This window comes from Mastigoproctus giganteus, chromosome 3 (assembly GCF_048544385.1).
Source record: "Mastigoproctus giganteus isolate SK-2022 chromosome 3, ASM4854438v1, whole genome shotgun sequence".
Lineage (NCBI taxonomy): Eukaryota > Metazoa > Arthropoda > Arachnida > Uropygi > Thelyphonidae > Mastigoproctus > Mastigoproctus giganteus.
The window spans coordinates 170,608,268-170,626,887 of NC_143577.1; the positions used below are offsets into that span (position 1 = coordinate 170,608,268).

The 18,620-nt window shown below is 37.1% G+C and overlaps 1 protein-coding gene across 1 annotated transcript in view; it reads right to left on the reverse strand.

Annotated features, from left to right (window-relative positions):
• The window catches only part of LOC150088407 (uncharacterized), a 141,712-nt gene that overhangs the window by 30,619 nt on the left and 92,473 nt on the right, over positions 1-18,620 (reverse strand). The window contains exons 6-7 of the mRNA XM_090369496.1: positions 13,194-13,320; positions 1,002-1,321 (exon numbers count right to left, since the gene is read on the reverse strand). Coding sequence (XP_090225622.1) covers positions 1,002-1,321; positions 13,194-13,320 — 447 coding nt within the window. The remainder of the gene's footprint in view (positions 1-1,001; positions 1,322-13,193; positions 13,321-18,620) is intronic.

The window sequence follows — 18,620 nt, forward strand, 5'->3', positions numbered from 1 at the left end:
GGGTTGCAGAGTTTGGAAACTAAACACCTTAGAGGAGATTTGATTGAGGTGTTTAAGGCTCTGAGAGGCATCAGCAAATGAATGAGGACGAAATTTTCAAGATTATAAATGATGCTAGAACTAGAGGACATAAATTCAAGTTACGGGAGGAAATGTTCAGATTGGACTGCAGGAAGTTTTATTTTAGCCAGTGAGTTATAAATTACTGGAATAAGTTGCCTACATGGGTGGTAGAGGCTGACAGTTTGGGGAAATTCAAAGGCCATCTGGATAGTACCTTCGGGTCAGGGAAACGCATAGGATGATAGGTTTAATTTCCTTTTCTTTTATTAATTATTATTATTTATTATTTTTTTTTATCGTTTTATTTGTTTTTTTTTTTTTTTTTTGGCTGGTGCAGCGTAAGCCATAGGCTTTCTTGCACCATGTGGCCATTACTAATACTAAATACTGATACTAATACCTGTGGCACTGTTGTTAACATTGATTATGTTTCCCAAATTACCAATAAAATTTTCTTTCCTAAGAACCTGGTAAGGAGTAATTTTTTGCTTTTTATGTACTTATTTTATACGTATTTACTTTGTAAAAGAATAAGAGAAGATTATCCCAATATGATATACAGAGCAATTCCGTATGATACTCTACAGAAATTAAAACGAAAACAATTTAAAAAAATCAAAAAACTTGCATTACAGTCAAAAATAATCAAAAATAAATTTAAATGCAATTAAAAATTAAGTAAAAAATTAATTTAACAAAAAAATTGCAAAACGATTTTTCCTCCCTGAAGCTGACAATGCTTTTCAACCATGTCGTGATCACAGGAATGAAAATTACCGAATAGGGGTGAGCACCATGAAACTTGTCCAATGGTTTCCTCCTCTTTTAAGATATACAGATTGATGTTATCATAAAAATTCAGAATATTCATTACACATGGTTTTAATAATTGATAAGATAAAATACATATAAAACTAAAGTTTAAAATAAATTCTTACTTTCTCCAGGTTCAGGCATTCCTTTCTCATAACTAGGAATAAGCTGGTCATGCATATCCTTATTTGCATAAATAACATTATCTTTATGTGGGCGAATATGAAATTCTTGTAAAGATGGAAGTTCTTGTTTCTCTTCTGAAGATAACACAAGCTGATTAGGACCTAACTGCTGGTAAGGATGGTGGTACTTATCAGAATTAGCATTATGCATAATTTCAGGATATAAATCAAGTTTTGCTTGTTTCCCAGGTGCCAGAAAATTCATCTGTTGATTCATTTCAATAGGCATTTGTACATTTGAAGGCATGGTATCACTCTGGCTATAAAGTAATATAAGTAGTTAATGCAAAAAAACAAAGGAGAAAGTGAGAAGATAAAAAATACAAATGAATAAAGACTATAAATGAAAATACATATAGTTAGCAAGAGTACTGTAAATAAATTTACAAAAACATTTTTAATTAGAAGTTAAAACAAAATGAAGGACAAATTTGTTTTGTCCTTCATTGTTACCATATTAATCTAAGCTTAATATCAGTTATATTTCAAAGTTCTTTTGAACCCAATCTTTAGACTGTTCTGGGGTGGGGCAGAATACAGTGAAGAAAAATTACAAAACAAAACATTGTAATATATAAGTACAAGAGCAAAACTGCAAATTCAAAAAAGCTTAATACTTATTTCTTGAGAAGGGAACTGAGAATGTAATGCTATTTCATAGTCCTCTTTTAAAGAGTATTACTAATGAAAAATGTATCCACAGGGAGATTAAAACCATCACTACCAGATTTAACATAATTTAAAAAAACAGATAGTAAAACTTATTACAAACAGATTTCAGTAACTTAACAAGTAAAAATTGATAAAGAAGAGCCTGTTAAAATTTAGATATACTGGAATAAATTCATGGAACTGTGCTTAATGAAGGATTAGTCAAAAGATAACAATGCTGTTAAGACAAATAAGGGCAAAAATAGAGAGACATACAGAGAATTACCTAAACATGTATGGTAGCTGGACTAGAAATGATAACTAAGGATGAAAGGAGTGCTATCTGGATTTATATAAGGGCCACTCTTGGCCAGGTATGTAGGCTGAACCAATGAGGAACCTTGACTATAGATAGCCCAAGTTCTGGAAAAAAATATTTTTTTTGTGGGAACAGGAGTGAATGTCTCATCTATCACATGGCTTGAGAGTGAAGATAGTGATGATTAAAGGATTATGCAATTGGTATAAAGAGTATGATAATGAAGGATATGGCCTATGGTAAACAGACCATTTTGGGTGCTAGAATACTTGACTAATGTCAGTGGACCAAAGAATTATATCTGTTAATGCATAACAATCTAAAATGAATATTAACTTTATAACCAAATGGGGTCTGGGGTACAGAAATGGTATGAACTGAATTAAATTATGAACAGGTTCTTAAGATCAAGAATTGCATCTCTCCTAGTAGCCTGTACTAACTGTTCAGCAGAGTGGGTTCACTGCCTTGTACAGCTCCCTCCATAAATGCACTCATCAGATGCTGAAAAGCATAAATCCTGACTCCTCGGACCATATGATTTAACTCCAGTCTTCCTGAATCAATTCTCTCCATTTCTGGCATCAGCACAGCTGGTCTCCAAAATCAATTGCTTCTGTGAAGATCTCCTGTTCCTGCAATGCAGTCTTTATAGGGTATTTTGCATGGTGCAGGTAATGACTTATGAGATTCCTGCATCTGGATTGCTATCTGGATTTAAAAAATCCAGATAGCAAATGTAGAGGCTAACTGTGCCATCATTTGCCAATGATTATACTTGATAATCCACTACAGTTGAAACATCTCCATCACTTTATATATCTGATAGTAATTCCATCTGTTTAAGAATGTTTTTCTTTACTAACAAATATTCCAAATGCAAAAGAAAGTAATAAAACAAACATTTTTGTTTGTTTACATGCAGTATGTTGCAGTTTTGCTTTAATGGCTTATTTGAAATACACTAGTTGTACCTGGCAAAACATATGGCATCTTTCTGATTATGACGTAAATAGTTTAATCTAGATCCTTCAGTCTTCACCATTCTTGTTTAGCGGTGATATAATTCTACAGAAGTTACCTGCGAGATATATGCATATGTCTCTATTTGCAGGTGGTTCCCAATATTCTCCAACAAATATTGCAGCAACCTCCATTTTGGATGTAGATGCATTATATCGTCTCTTCTCTAAGTTCGGGTCTTCTATAAATGCCATGCACTCATTCATTATTGGATTGGCCTGGGTTATTTGATGCATTTGTTTATATGACTCAGCAAACAGGTTAATTTGTCACAGTATCTCATCCAATAGTTGCATTACTTCAGCCATACTCTCTTGGTTTGATTGTTTTTCAAGCCATTTTATTGTTGCTTCAGCAGAATCGAAAATATAAAGTCGGTATTTGCCTCGTTTGGATATAGCAGTGAGACCAAATAATAAATCTGGCCATGTATTCTAAAACAGTATGGACCATTTCCAGGTGGTGATTTAATCTCTGTGCCCATTGATGCAAACGGCATTGCTGAGTTGTACAATCATATATGTTCTCTGTAGTTATTTGCTTCGTGTGTATTCCCTGTAAGCAGCTCTGGTAATAGCATAGGTGTCTCAGACAGTGGGTCAAGTGAAACCTTTCCATCACGACAGCATTTAGTGTATTTATTCGATGTGTTTAACTCATGTCCCCAATATCTTGCATTGCAATACTCACAGTTGTAACACATTAATTAGAGCTTGTTGATTATTCTTCTTCCACATTAATTACAGCTTGTGATTATTCACATCCGGTACTTCTATTTGATTAGTCCTACGGCTTTTCACCCATCTTCTCATTTCCAATCTTGCTTCTCTTAAATGTTTTCTGTCTGTCTTCGTAGAGTCTCGTTAGTCTATTAGATCTCTTCTCTAATGTTTCATTAGAATTTCTTCTACATTTTCTCAAAGTTCTTACACTGTTCAGCCATTTTTACACTTCTTAAAACTTAGAATGGTTTATTAAAATTGAAGATAGATAAAATAAATTGTTAAAATAATAATTTGATACATTGATAGCTTTCAGGCCTAGGTTGCCTTTCTTCAGTCGAAAAACATTAGCACAAAAATTAATAAAGAATGCATAGTATGGTGGTCATGTGAGGTGAACCGAGTGAACAGGTGCTGGCAACAATTAGCAGTTGGAAAAACGTTAATACAAAATTTAATAAGAATACCCGGTATGGTGGTCATACGGGGTGAACCACACGAACGGGTGCTGGCAACAATTAGCAGTTGGTAAATTTGGGCAGCATGCCTAAGCGTTTTATATATATATATATATATATATATCTGATAATTAAAATAAATTAATTATCCGCTAAATTATTTATAATTGGCATTATTTTAAATTTACATCATTTTATTAATTGGGTTTCATGACTTAATTGACTAAATTATACAGGGGATTATCGACTACCTTTTTGTCCTATTATCTTTACTTTCCCTTCCCTGTTTGTTTATTTTATATTATTTTGCGTTTCGTTTCGCTCTGCATTATTGCCGTACTACTGGCTGATGTTTTTATTTTAAATATCATATTTATTTTAATTATCAGATATAATTAGGCATCATGTGGAGGATGTGCATTTGCTGCCTCTAATGATAGCTACATAGCCATATTTATTTATTTTTATTACTTTTGCCTAACTTTTACTTCACATAATATATATATATATATTATTCTTTTGTAATATGATAATTCATGTTGTATTTTATTTTTAATATGCTTTTATAGTAGTTTTACTTAATTTATTTCTATCTCTAGCTTTTTATATATATATAGATTTTTAGGTGCCATATAGCAAAGAATAATAGCAAAAATGGTGGCAACTCACCTGACAGGTGTGTGACCTTTTTAATTTTTGAAAAATGTTAAGATTTTTTAAAATTCTATTTGAATAGTACCAATATTTCATCTTTTCTTAATACAGTGCTCATTGTTTATGTACTTTTTAAGTTAAAAAAAAAAAAAAAAAATTCTTCTAAATAGCTACTTTATACAAATCTCATATCTGCCATACCTAGGAGTACTGTTCCCCACAACTGGGGTGGTGCCTCCATAATAACCTCTCTCAGGCTTCTATAATCCATTCAAGAGATGGCTATTAGGTTAATTAATGACCCATCTCTTACAAAGTCTCTCCACTCTATGCATTATAGACATTCTGTTTCTGCTATACATACTTCAATGGACACTGCTCTTCCGAACTGGCTTCTCTAATTCTTCTCCTCCCCCACTTCCAAAACAGTTCAAACACATGTCACAATCAGTCAATATCCATTTACTGTCCAACTTCAAACCCACAAAACCAATTTTTCTTTTTCTTCTTTCTCACTTATCCATTCAACTTCCACTTTCTGGAACAACCTTCCTTCGCACGTATTTCCTGAAAATTACAATCTATAGAAATTCAAGTGCTAATGTCAACAAGTACAATGACTTTTTAATTTACATGAGGGTTACGTTCCAGAACATCTTGTGCATAATGTAAATAATCACCAAAAAATGCAATAATAGGATTATGAGAGTAACTCTAGTATCTAGTTAAGTTACCTCTACATACCATTCGTTTTCTTTGGAAGACTGGACCTTCTGAAGAAAATGATGAACAACCAAAGAGATTCATTTTATTTTAATTTTTTGTACAGTAAATAAACATACATTCACTATAACCAACATATACAAAACAACAATTGAGAGAGAGAGAGAGAGAGAGAGGTTGGGGTGGAGGGTGGCCCTAGGCAGATTGATGAGAGCGATCATCTTGGTCAGATTCTGTTCCCTCGGATTCGGACCAAGTAGGTGGGGTGGGGGGGGGGGGTATTACGCTAACCCGAGAGTGGAGAGTTTACTTGACTGCTCCCTTGAGTGCTTGAAAACGGAATCCAGAGTTAGTTGCTTTAGACTGCCTCTTCTCATGCAAACAACTCACAGTAGCAACCAAGTTCTAGCATAACTTTACATTGCGCTATAGAGCTTTGTTCAAGATTAGGGTCTTCATCAGCTAACAGATTTAGGCCTTCATCTATAAGATTTAAGGCTTTCAATATTCCTTTCACTGTCAGGTTCTGTTCTTTAACCTCTGGGCTTTAGCTCGCTGCTACCTAACTCCTCTTCAATTGCGATACTGCTCCAGTACAAACAGACCTTTATTTGACAATTCCTGATGATGCTTTGGTTTGGTTTGGTTTTGTTTTTAATGGCGCATTGGCAGCTAAGGCCATAATGCGCCAAGTCAAATTTAAAATGCTACTAAACATTTTGGTAGCCAAGGCTACCACGTCAAGCAATAAATTATTATGTTAAAAAGGACAAAGTAAAAGCATAAAAAGTATAAAAACTTAGATCCTTGTATAAAAATTAATAGATTGCAAAAAGTTAAAAACGTCGGACATATTGTCTCTGTCACCTATTATCTGACTGAGTGTAAATGGCTCGGTCAAATTATTAAAAGCAGTAAAACACAAGCGTCGTGCATCTATAAAAAAACAGGACATTCTATTAAAATATGACGGACGGTTAAAATAACATTACACATCTCGCACATAGGTGGGTCATCCGCCCTCAGCAAGTAGGAATGGGTTAGATGATTATGACCTATGCGGAGCCGAGCAAGAACAACTTCCTCTCTTCGGACCCTGCGTAGACTGGACTGCCATTGCATAATTACAGGCTTAATGTGATGTAGTTTATTTGTGGCCTGTCCGTGCCAAGAATCTTGCCATTGGGAAAGTAATTTAGAACGTATTATTTGCCTGTAGTCTGTATAGGGGACTGACAGGCAATGACTATCCAGGGAAATGGCTGATTTGGCAGCGGCATCAGCCGATTCATTTCCCCGGATCCCAATGTGGCTTGGGATCCAGCAAAAGTGAATATCGAATTCTAATTTCTTGAGAGAAAAAAGTATCTGCCGGATCCTGGACAGGATCGGATGAGGGTTAAAACTCACCGATACCAGAGCCTGTAACACGCTCGATGAATCGCAATAAATCATATACCTCTGGTAGTCGCGATTTTTAATGTGATCTAGGGCTGTTTGTATTGCATGCAACTCTGCAGTATAAATGCTAGTTTCTTGTGGGATCTTATAAGATAATGTTTTGTGAGGGAACACAACAGCAGATCCCACATAACATTCTAACTTTGAGCCATCTGTATAGACTGGCAGAAAGTCAGAATACTGCTGTCTATGTGATGCAAAGAGTTGCTGGTAGACAGATGGCGGTGTAGTAGCCTTCTCCGAGATCTTAAGGGAGAAGTCGCAAGTTGGAAAATAAGCATGCCAGGGTGGAAAGAATTGCCTTGGTGACTGGGCAACGTTGTCTACCGTCAAGTTTAGCTCATTCAGCAGCCCTTGAATGCGAATACCAAAAGGTTTGTTGGCAGTCTGACGGGAGTTGTAGAGGTTTTCCCAGCGCGGCTCAAAAACGGATGGCCACATGGGATGATCGGGCAGGGATTTTAATTTGAAGGCGTACTGTAAGGACAACTGCTTACATCAAAGAGATAGAGATGGTTCATTTGCTTCAACGTAAAGGCTTTGGACAGGAGATGTGCGAAATGCTCCAGTGGCTGTCCGGATGGCTTGATGGTGGATTGGATCTAACCACCGAAGTGCACTATCTCTAGCAGAACCATAAACCTGAGACCCATAGTCGAGTTTGGAACGGACAAGTGCCCGGTAGAGACGAAGAAGGGTAGCACGATCTGCACCCCATGAAGTTGACGAAAGGGCACGAAGGATGTTAAGCCCTTTGACACATCTTGTCCTCAGCTGACGAACATGTTATAAAAATGTCAGCTTTTCGTCGAAAATAAATCCAAGGAATTTGAATTCTGCTACAACTGGGATGTTATTTTGCCCAAGCCTTAATTCTGGGTCAGGATGAAGATTACGTTTGCGACAGAAGTGTACACAAACACTCTTCTGTGATGAAAATCTGAACCCATTAGCCAAAGACCAAGCTGTAAGATGATCAATGGTTTTCTGCAGTTGACTTTCAATGACCCTCATATTGCACGAATGACAAAATATAGCAAAGTCGTCTACATAGAGGGCATTGTTTACAGTGGGTGGAAGTTGTTCTGCGATAGTTTATTTTGATTGCGAAAAGTGTGACACTTAGAACGGATCCTTGTGGGACTCCCTCTTCCTGAGAGAAAACTCGAGAGAGGGTGGATCCTAAACGGACTTGAAATTGGCGATTCGAAAGAAAGTTTTTAATAAAAACAGGAAGGTTACCTCTAAGACTAAAGTTATAGAGGTCTTTTAAAATTCCAAATCGCCAGGCTGTGTCGTACACTTTTTCAATATCAAAGAAAACTGCTACCAAATGCTCGGATTTAATAAAAGCATCACGAATGGACGTTTCCAATTGGATTAAATGATCCAGAGTGGATCTATTTCTTCGGAAGCCGCACTGTGTCCTGGAAAGCAGACCATTTGTTTCTAAATACCATACGAGGCGTGCATAAACCATTCTTTCCAGGACTTTGCACAAACAGCTTGTCAGAGCAATAGGACAATAGTTACTTGGATTGCCAGGATCTTTTCCTGGTTTTGGGAAAGCAAGGACGATAGCACTTTGCCAGGAATCCGGAAATTGTTTGTGAATAAAAATTCTGTTAAAACTAAAAGGTGATCTTTATGTGGTGAGAGGCGTTTTAGCATTTCATAGTGGATGTCATCGGGCCCTACAGCACTTGCATGCGTGAGAAAGAGTGCTGAATTTAACTCTTCCTGTTAATTGAAAATTGTCTTCTCAATTTTCTTTTTTAGGGCCAAAAACTCTGCAGGAAAAGATGTTATTGCAGAGATTTTTGCAAATGTTTCCCCTAAAGTATACTTTCCCCTAACTGCAGTTCGATCTGCAATTGGACACCCGTTGTGCTTGAGGATCACTGAAGGGCATGGTGAATATTTTCCCTTCATTTTCCGGATCTTATCCCAGACTACTTTTGAGCTAGCAGCCTGAGTTATGGAAGATGTAAAACAAATCCAAGATTTCCTTTGGCTCTGACGTCGTACATAACTCACTTTTGCACATGCACGTTTGAATGATATTACATTTTCAGTCGTGGGATATCGGCGGAATATCCCCCAAGGTTTGGGAAATAGTGGGAACTGGCTGGATGATTTTGGGATTGCAATTGCATCTGCTTGGACAATTGTTTCTGTGACATACATGACTGCTTCATTGATTGGCTCCTGACTGACTGTAGCGCGATGTCAAGGTTTGCCAGATACTGAAAGGCATTCCAGTCAGCCTGATCAATCTTCCACCGCGGTAAACTAAATGGCAAACATGGTCTGCCACTAGTTAGGGTGGTTATCACGGGGAAGTGATTGCTTCCATATGGATTTTCTTCTACCTCCCAAGTAAGTGAAGGAAGGAGAGAAGGGGAGCAGATAGAAAGATCAATGGCAGAGAATGTACGGGTAGGCATGTGGAAGAAGGTGTTTGTTCCCACATTTAAGAGGGAGAGGTCATTGTCAGTGAGCATATGCTCTATGACTCGTCCCCTTCGACTGATGTTAGCACCACCCCACAGAGTATTATGTCCATTGAAATCCCCAAGAATTAAACAAGGGGAAGGCAATTGCATGATAAGATCATCAAGGCCTTTCTGGGGGGATGTCAATCCCAGGTGGCAAATAAACAGAGCAGACAGTTAATAAGAACCCCCACTTTAAGGCGAATTGCTACAGCCTCAATGCTAGTTGTAAGCTGCAAAGGCTGAAATGGGATCTGGTTGCCGATGAGGATTGCGACTCCTCCGTGAGCAGGACCGTCCACAATTCTATCCTTACGAATGATGGTAATGTTATGCATGGTGGGGTCATCATTTGCCTTTAAATAAGTCTCCTGTATGCAAAAGCAAGCTGGTTTGTGCTTTTGCAGGAGTGCCTTGATGTCATCAGTATTTTGCTGGAACCAACAACATTCCACTGTAGGAATTTAGCCATTATTTTGGCTTGGTGGGTCCATCAGGTGGCTTCCGAGGTGCTGAGGGCTTACCTTTTTCAGTTTTGGCTTTATCCTTCCTGGGGAAGTACAGACGTTGTCCAGTGTCCATTTCCTCCTTAGCAAAGAGCTCCAAAACTGAGTCTTTTTGTACCTCCCTCTGCTCGACATCCATGTTTTCTTGGGTATCAAGGGATGCTTCACCTTTCTTATTCTTTTCTTTTGCAATTGCTTTTGTTACTTGTGGAGCATTAGGAGGTACCGATATAGGAGTGGCAGCTGATTGGTCCTTCTGTGCAGGTTTTTGGGAGCTTAAGAGATAACGTGCGATGGGAGTAAATGATTCTTTTGGAGGGATGGACATGTCCATCTGAGTTCCAATGGAACACCTCCCTGCTACCTTCTGGGCGTAGGTGGGTTTGTTGATGTTGAGAGGTTTCACCACTTTCCTTGCCTCCTGGTACGATATGTTTAGCTCTGCCTTCAGCCGTTGAATTTCTTTTTCTTCTTTCCACCTCTGGCATGCTTGTGAATAGGCTGGATGTTCTCCCTCACAGTTAATGCAGGTGGGTTTTGTGGCTGAACATGCTGTTGTTTCGTGGTCCTTTGCACCACATCGAGCGCATGCAAGGACTCCACAGCAGGCCACTTGAGAATGTCCATATTTCTGGCATTTAAAACACCGTAAAGGGTTTGGAACATATGGACGCACTGGACAATTGATGTAGCCAGCTTTAATCTCATCAGGAGGTTTGGGTGAGTTAAAAGTCAGGATAATGCTCCTCGTTTTAACAAGTTTCCCATCCCTACGAGCACTAATTCTCTTGACGGCAATAACTCCCTGTGACTTCAATTCCGAGCAGATTTCCTCCTCGGTAACGTCGAGAAGGTCCCACTCTGAAATTACACATCTAGATGAATTTAGTGTTCTGTGTGGTGTCACTGTTATGGGTACTCCTCCGATTGATGTTACTCGGAGTAGATGTTCAGATTGCCTGTCATTTTTAGATTCAATTAAAAGGTCTCCAGAACGGAGCCTCTTAACTGATTTGGGTGAACCTGCTAACCCATCTAACCCTTTTTGTATAAAAAAGGGTGACATTTTACCAATCGGTTTTTCACTGGTGGAATGTATAATTAGGAACCTTGGAACAGACCCCGATGGTATTTCAGTTAGCTGCCTCTTTGTACTAATAATACTATCTGTGTCTTCGTCTCTGTTTGCAGATAGGGACCAGGTTGGGCCCCTGAGGAAGTAAGTTTATCAGGATTCATGTAAATTTTAAGTGGTTCAGTGCCCGGGCTCCGCACCCACCACGGAGCCCAAAGGGACGCCCACTACCCGGCATGCAATAAATGCGCTCGGGAGTGGAACACCGGGGCTACCCAGACACCATACCCGCACCGCCGCCAGTCTGAATCCTGTCCCTCGGACCATGAGGGTAGGGGCATGGCATTGACACGGTTGACCCTCGCAGGCGAGCCTACTAGCTGATTGATCCTAGCTGGGCCTTCCAGGACCACCCGTCTTGTCGAAGCAGGGGCCAAAGTGGTGTATTGAAGATGGGCCCCTCAACCACCAGGATCCCCCTTTCCGAATTTCCACGGGTCGCAGCACACAGCAAACACGCCGGATTCCATTGATGTCAGCCTGGAACCTGGGCTGTGGGCATTGGATCCCAGTGATGCTAGTCTGGAAGTCCAGCAGCATCACTGGGAAGTCTCCTCACCACGTACAGGTGCCCACGTCGAGGGGTCCTGATGATGCAAATCAATTAAATCATTGAAATCAGTTGCCTCCTCTTCAGTGAATATCTTTTTCACGAGTTTCAGCATTTGTTCATAATTTTCATCGGTATCAGAGCCTTTGTAGGATTTGCTAAGGTCTGGTCATAACTTATGCCACGATCTTTGAATCGTTGCAGCCTCCACTTCATCCACTACCTCTATTCCGATACATGGTCGTCCCATGCCCGGAATTACACCTAACTCCCCGGTTGCTTTAAATTTCTTTATTAGTTTTCGAAGTCCCACTGACGTCAAAGGCCCTTTATGCAAAACTCTAAGTTTCCGATATCCACGTAGTACTGCATTAGCATTACTATTATTCTCGTAGAACAGTTTTACTAAAAGAGCATGTTCCTTTTTTTTTTTTTGTAAGGGCCATAATGGTTATTGACGGTGGCCTTGTCCTTACTGCTTTTATCTAATAAGATGAAATTTGCATAAGCAGTGTCTTGAAGTAAACGACAACTTTTATATATGTGCAGTGCCATCTTCCCCTGGTGGCAGAAATTTGAACTATATTTTTCCCTTCCAAAAATCACTTCCCCATACCCTAAATGACATGCCCACCAATTTTTACAGCACTAGCTCTAACCATTTTGACACTAGGACCTCCTGAATAGGGAAACTTATTTTATAACCACTTGGTACTTTAGCACTTTTTAAGAGTATTTTTGTTGATTTAAACATTCGACTTATCTCATCCTTAGAAAAGGTTAATAAATGGAAGTGTCAGTGCCCAAGATAGTGTTGTTAAAGAAAAAAAGGCAGAAAGGTTCCATTAGTAACATAATGGGCCTTTCAACCCGCCACTCTATTTTCTCTTCTAATGCATTACTAATGCATTGGAAGAGAAAAGTGATAATACTTAAAAGTAATTAAATTAAAGTAATTATAATGGCTATTTTTTAATACAATTATGATTGTGATAAAGTAATTATTTGATAAAGCATTGTTAAAGTAATTAAAATGGCTATAATTGTGATAGATACAATGAACACTATCACATACTTTACGTACGATTGTTAGCTGATTAAATATATTTCTATTCATATCTACAAAAATTTCATACTGGCAGGAAATCTGAAGAGTTCACAAATTATGCTGCAGATACATAATTCCTTATTAAACAGTGTCTGCATGGAAAAATAGTTTCAAGACTGTCAAGAACTGAAATTTTTTTCAAGACCAGTTTCGGGATTGTACTGAATTCTATTTTATATTTCAGAAGGCATGTTACATAATATATTTAAAATCTGCCACAATTAAAAAGTTCAACATTCTGTATGTTGAACTTTTTAATTGTTACATCCTGTTAATATATACAGGATGCATTTTCAGTTTAAGAAATGCACACACACATTTACTTACATGGATGAATGTTTCTGGTTTTCGGTATCTATATATTTTTGCTGGGGTATCTGCCTGGCTTGCCACTCTAAATACATCTGATTCTTGTCAGCAATGTTAGATGGGCCACTCAAGGACTGAGGATACGCTTAAAACATCAAAAACATGGATTAAAAAAAAACTAAGCTACACGTACAGTGCTACAAACATCAAATTATAACACAGACCCGCTAATATTCATAAAATCAGACAAATGCTAAATTTTTGCGATTTTCTCTTGTAGAGAATCATGTCCTCATTTTGAATTTAAATCAATGTTTTGAATTTAACCAAATAAAAACAGAATAATAAATATAATAGGATATTAAGAAATATTATATTTTAAGTCAGGGAATCTTTTACCTGAGATATTTTTCAGGAATCACTGCATCCACGTAAGATGTAATCAGACAGATGGAAATTATTTCAAACACACGCTTAAAGATGGAAGAACCTTGCAACAAGGCAAAGTAATAACAACAAGCTTTGACCCTAAATCCATGCATGGCAAATAATTGGAAGTATAATGTCTGTTCAACATGTCTAGTAAAGTTTCGAGACAACAGGATTCCCATAACATTTTTTAATACAATTATAACACAGATTAAGTGAATTAATACCATACCACCTAAACTTCCAAGCTCCTTGAGATAAGTTACATGGTATTAATTAAAAAATTTAATGGCATAATGGGTACATAATCACATATTCTGAAAGCTCTCAGAGCTTTCAGTAGGTGATTATTTACCAGAATTATTTCCTCCACTGCCAACAAGGTTTTTTGTATCTCATACCACTGATTAATTATGGTGCTCGAAATTATAACCACCATTCATTAGCAACACTTTATGATTGAAATATGTAGTTTGAAGATTTACATTAACCCATTGTTGGTAGTGGCAGAAATAATTCTGTCTCTCTCTCTCTCTCTCTCTCTCTCTCTCTCTCTCTCTCTCTCTCTCTCTCTCTCTCTCTCTCTCTCTCTCTCTCTCTCTGTGTCTGAACTCAAGAAAACCATTCTGCCATTTTGGGGTAATCTGCAAGATAACATTTATGCTGTAGTTTCTCTATTTAAGGTTAAAGAAGTCTACTGAAAATGTGGTATTAAGCTTACAATATCTGAACAGGATTCCATATGATTGCCAACAGGTTAAACTAAAATAAAAACTGATGAAGAATGTAAGGTATGATTAAAAGGTTTGGGGAGTAATCTAATATTTGGGAAATGATGAAGCTTACAGGCTATTTTGGATGAATAAGTAATCAAAGTAGTTTCCTTGACATATATACATCAATTCCAATTCTTCTGGAAGCATTCATGACCAATCACAACCTAGAGTAACGTTAGTTTGTTATTTGGTTTTTAGGAGCATTAGCAACTAAGGCCATATTGCTCCGGGATATGCGGTGGTTATTCCCTGACCTTTTCGCATCCTCCATATTTGGTGGTGACGGGCTTGAACCCCGGTCTAATCAAGAAGTGTGTGCTACGCACTGCTGCTCCTTCCCACCTGGCTATGGAGGCGCCTCACAATCAAGAAAATATAGTAATAGTGTTTTGCTAGAAATTCTTGAATGGAAAGCACTGAATGTACAGGGACACTGTCATTAGGCAGGTGCTAGTTCCCATGCAACCCGATTTTCCAGCAGTTTTCCCTGAACATCATTAACAAGCAATCAATACAGAACTGTTTTGTAATATTTCTGATTCATATAGTGTTTGATCATGAAGAATACCCTATGAGTCAGAAAATGTGAATAAACATAATTTTCACATTTCATTGAAATTTTCTTGCACTTTTTGGCCTCAGGGAAGGCAGAATCTTCCATTGAGAGGACTGTTTTTGGGTTATAGCCATACAACCACAATTCATCACCAGTAGTGATGGAAGGAAAACAGTGTGGGTCAGTAGTAGTAGTGATATGTTGACGAAGATCCTGATGTTCAAGACACAAACAGTTGAAACACATCACTTGTTAAAATTAAATGACATGTCCCATAAGAAACACCAATTTCACCAGCAACTTCATGTATAGTTAAACATCAATCATTCCTGATCATATCACAAACAGGAGTGACTTAATCATTGGTTTTTGAAGCCGAAGTGTCCAAACGAAATGGTCCATTTTAAACAAAAAAAAGAACTAGTAAAGCAACTTCGACACACAGAGCATCTCCAAAAGGCCATGTTTAATATTTTGTGAGTTTGTTGCACTTCTGCCTAATTTTAAACAAAATTTGATACAAATTCACGGCTCAATAAAATCACTCATTTTAAAATGTGACAAAACACAGAACACCTATTCACACCTGCTAATTCAGAGCAGATAAATGGGCAATTCATGCATTACAAATTGCAACTTGCTATGATGCTGCAATTTCAGGACACAGTCAATCCCTGAACATTTTTTTTTTTAAATCTATTACCAAACTAATCTTTTACTTACCTAACGTAATAAATTCTCAAAATAATCACCATTAACTTCCAGGCATTTATGGATCTTTTCAATGGACCCACAAGATGAAAAACAGGCATTATTTACCTAATATACTTATCAGGAAATAGCACTCGCACAGGAAAGTTTCTTTAGCACTGTGCTCTGAAAGAATAATGAGCATTTGATTCGCAGTATTTTTGCATAATGAACTCTGTTGCTGCACATCAATTTTGGATATTTTTGCATGTAACTCATGCATTCATTGCACATTGCTCCCCAGCATTTCCAAATACCAATAAGAAGTTTGGGGATGGGGGGGGGGAGGCAAAGAGGCAGATACATGATCCCTCACCGCTACAGCCATGTTTAACAAGTTCTATGTGGATTTATTTATACATTAGCTATAGATAACTTATACTAGAGTTATTAGTAATGGCCATATGGTGCAAGGAAGCCTAAGGCTTATGCTGCACCAGCCAAAAAATAAATAAATAAAATAATAATAATTAAATAAAATAATAATAAAATTAAAAAAATAATCAATAATAAGAGAAAATAAAATAAAGAACCATGCATTTCCCTCCTCCCGCAGGTAACTATCAGGCCGACCTGTGAATTTACCCAAACTGTCAGCCTCTACGATCCATGTATGTAACTTATTCCAGTAATTTATAACTCGTTGGCTAAACATCTCTCCGCGTAACTTGAATTTATGACACCTAGTTCTAGAATCATTTATAACTGTGAAAATTTCATCCTCCTTCATTTTACTATTGCCTCTCAGAGCCTTAAACACCTCAATCCAGTTGCCTCTAAGGTGCCTAGTTTCCAAGCTGTGCAACCTACATATTCAAAATCTTTCCTCACAAGAAACGTCCTTCTGCTGATCTCACCAGGCAAGTTACCCATCTCTAGACCTTTTAAGAAGCTCGAAGTCTTTTTTTTTCTGTGTGATCTCTGCACTTAAAAAAAAAAAAAAAAGCAGCAGGTGTTCATATATGACTATTATATGCTACATAATTCTGCTAAGAAGTGTATTACTGAACAGTAAATAAACTAAAGCAAGTACAGTGAGTATTAAAAGAAGTGAAACTAGGCAAAATTAGCAAACATTTAATGCATAATCCTCATGAACTTTGCTCAAGAAATGGAAGACTAATGGGAAAACTATTGCAAGAATGGCAATAAAATGGTTAGAACTGCAACCCACAGAACAGTGGTATAGTTTGCCATAAGATCCTATGGCCAGAATCAATTACTGCAAAGGGCACTTTCAATCAGTTCACAACAAAGAAATTGACACAGAATGTACATTTTTTTTTTTTTTGGATGAGACAGTTTTATTTGAATGAACAAGTCAACAAGTAATGGATCAAGAAAACACACATCTTCTACATGCAATTGCTCTCCATGATGTAAAAGTGGGTATTTAATGCATCTCAAAATGTACTAAATACCCTTGCACTCTGTAAAGAATATGGATGCATGCACAATAATAAGTCATGGATAATGATCTTAGAGATAATTAAATCAGAGGTACAAGAATCTGGTATTCAAAAAATGAAGAAAATTCTATGGACATTTCCAACAAGATTCTGCTAAACACACAAATCTCCAATCACTCAATGCAGATGCTGAGAAATGTGTTCAGTGAAACAATAATAAGTCATGGATTATGGCAGACATTACTCCCTCTGATTTTTTTCTTGTAAGGTTATTAAAAAGACAGAGTAACCAGAATGAATCCTCACATGAAAGAATAACTAGAGGGAAAACAGTAAAGGTGAAGTGGCCAACATATCCAGGGAAAACTGCTCACATGAGAAAGAAATCTTTTCAAAAGGTTTAAGGAGTGCATCAGAGTCAATGCACCACTTTCAACATTTCTCTGTTTGGTGAGAATGCAAAAACCATGCTCACTAGACATCATATGATAATAGATAAACAGTGTCAACTTCACCAATTGGTTTTTGGGTAAAAAAGGCAAGAAACAATTTAAAACAGAAACTTCAATAATTTATTAATTCTTAATTTTTGATCTTATTATACACGATAAAAAACATCACTAAAAAAACCGATTATTTTATTTATAAATATTTCTGTACTCCCAAATCAATCAAGATGGTAAGCAGAAAAAAAAAAAAATAAATAAATAAATAAAAATAACGGAGGAAACCAAAACTATAGAAAATTACAAGTGTTTTTGGACTATACGGTGAACTTTTTTTATAGTTATATTTTGCAATTAAAAAATAAATAATGACAGCAATTGAAAGTGAATATTATATTGGAAGAATAATAACATTTAAATTGATAAAATTCTAGTAGTTATTTAAATACACCAAGACTGCCGGCAGAGTTAAGGAAGGTAAATAAATAAATTTTCTGTTTATACTCCGGGATGACCCACAGAACAGTGGGTCATCCCGGTCAGAGGAGTTTACAAGATGCACAGAATACAAGAAACAGCACCATATTCAGCAGTCACAGGCTTGAACCCCCGGTCACTCACAATGCATGTGTACTTATGCACCCACGCACCTGACCACTAGGCTACGGCAGCCTTAGGTGTTAATTATGTTAATAATGAAGGCAATAAGCTATTTTTGCTAAATCAGACATTTACTGCACTGTATTTCTGCAGTCATGTTATTGTTGGAGCTAAATGAATGAAAATGCAAGTATTAGCAAACTACAATCAGCTGCAGTTACTGTTCTGTAAAATATTACACTATTGAATGAATGCCATGTCTTCTTTTAACTATAAATTAGAAATAAAACCTTTATCTTATCTCTGTGTATTTTTATATATGAATACTTCAGCATATTTTTATCAAATAATCAAATGCCACTGATTACAATTTGCTATTCAGTCTCTCTCAATGGAAGTACCTTGTCCCCTACTTTCCTTAACTTCTCTTTAATGAAATTATGTCGCTTTGAGTAAGAAAACAAGGCTGGGTCAATAAA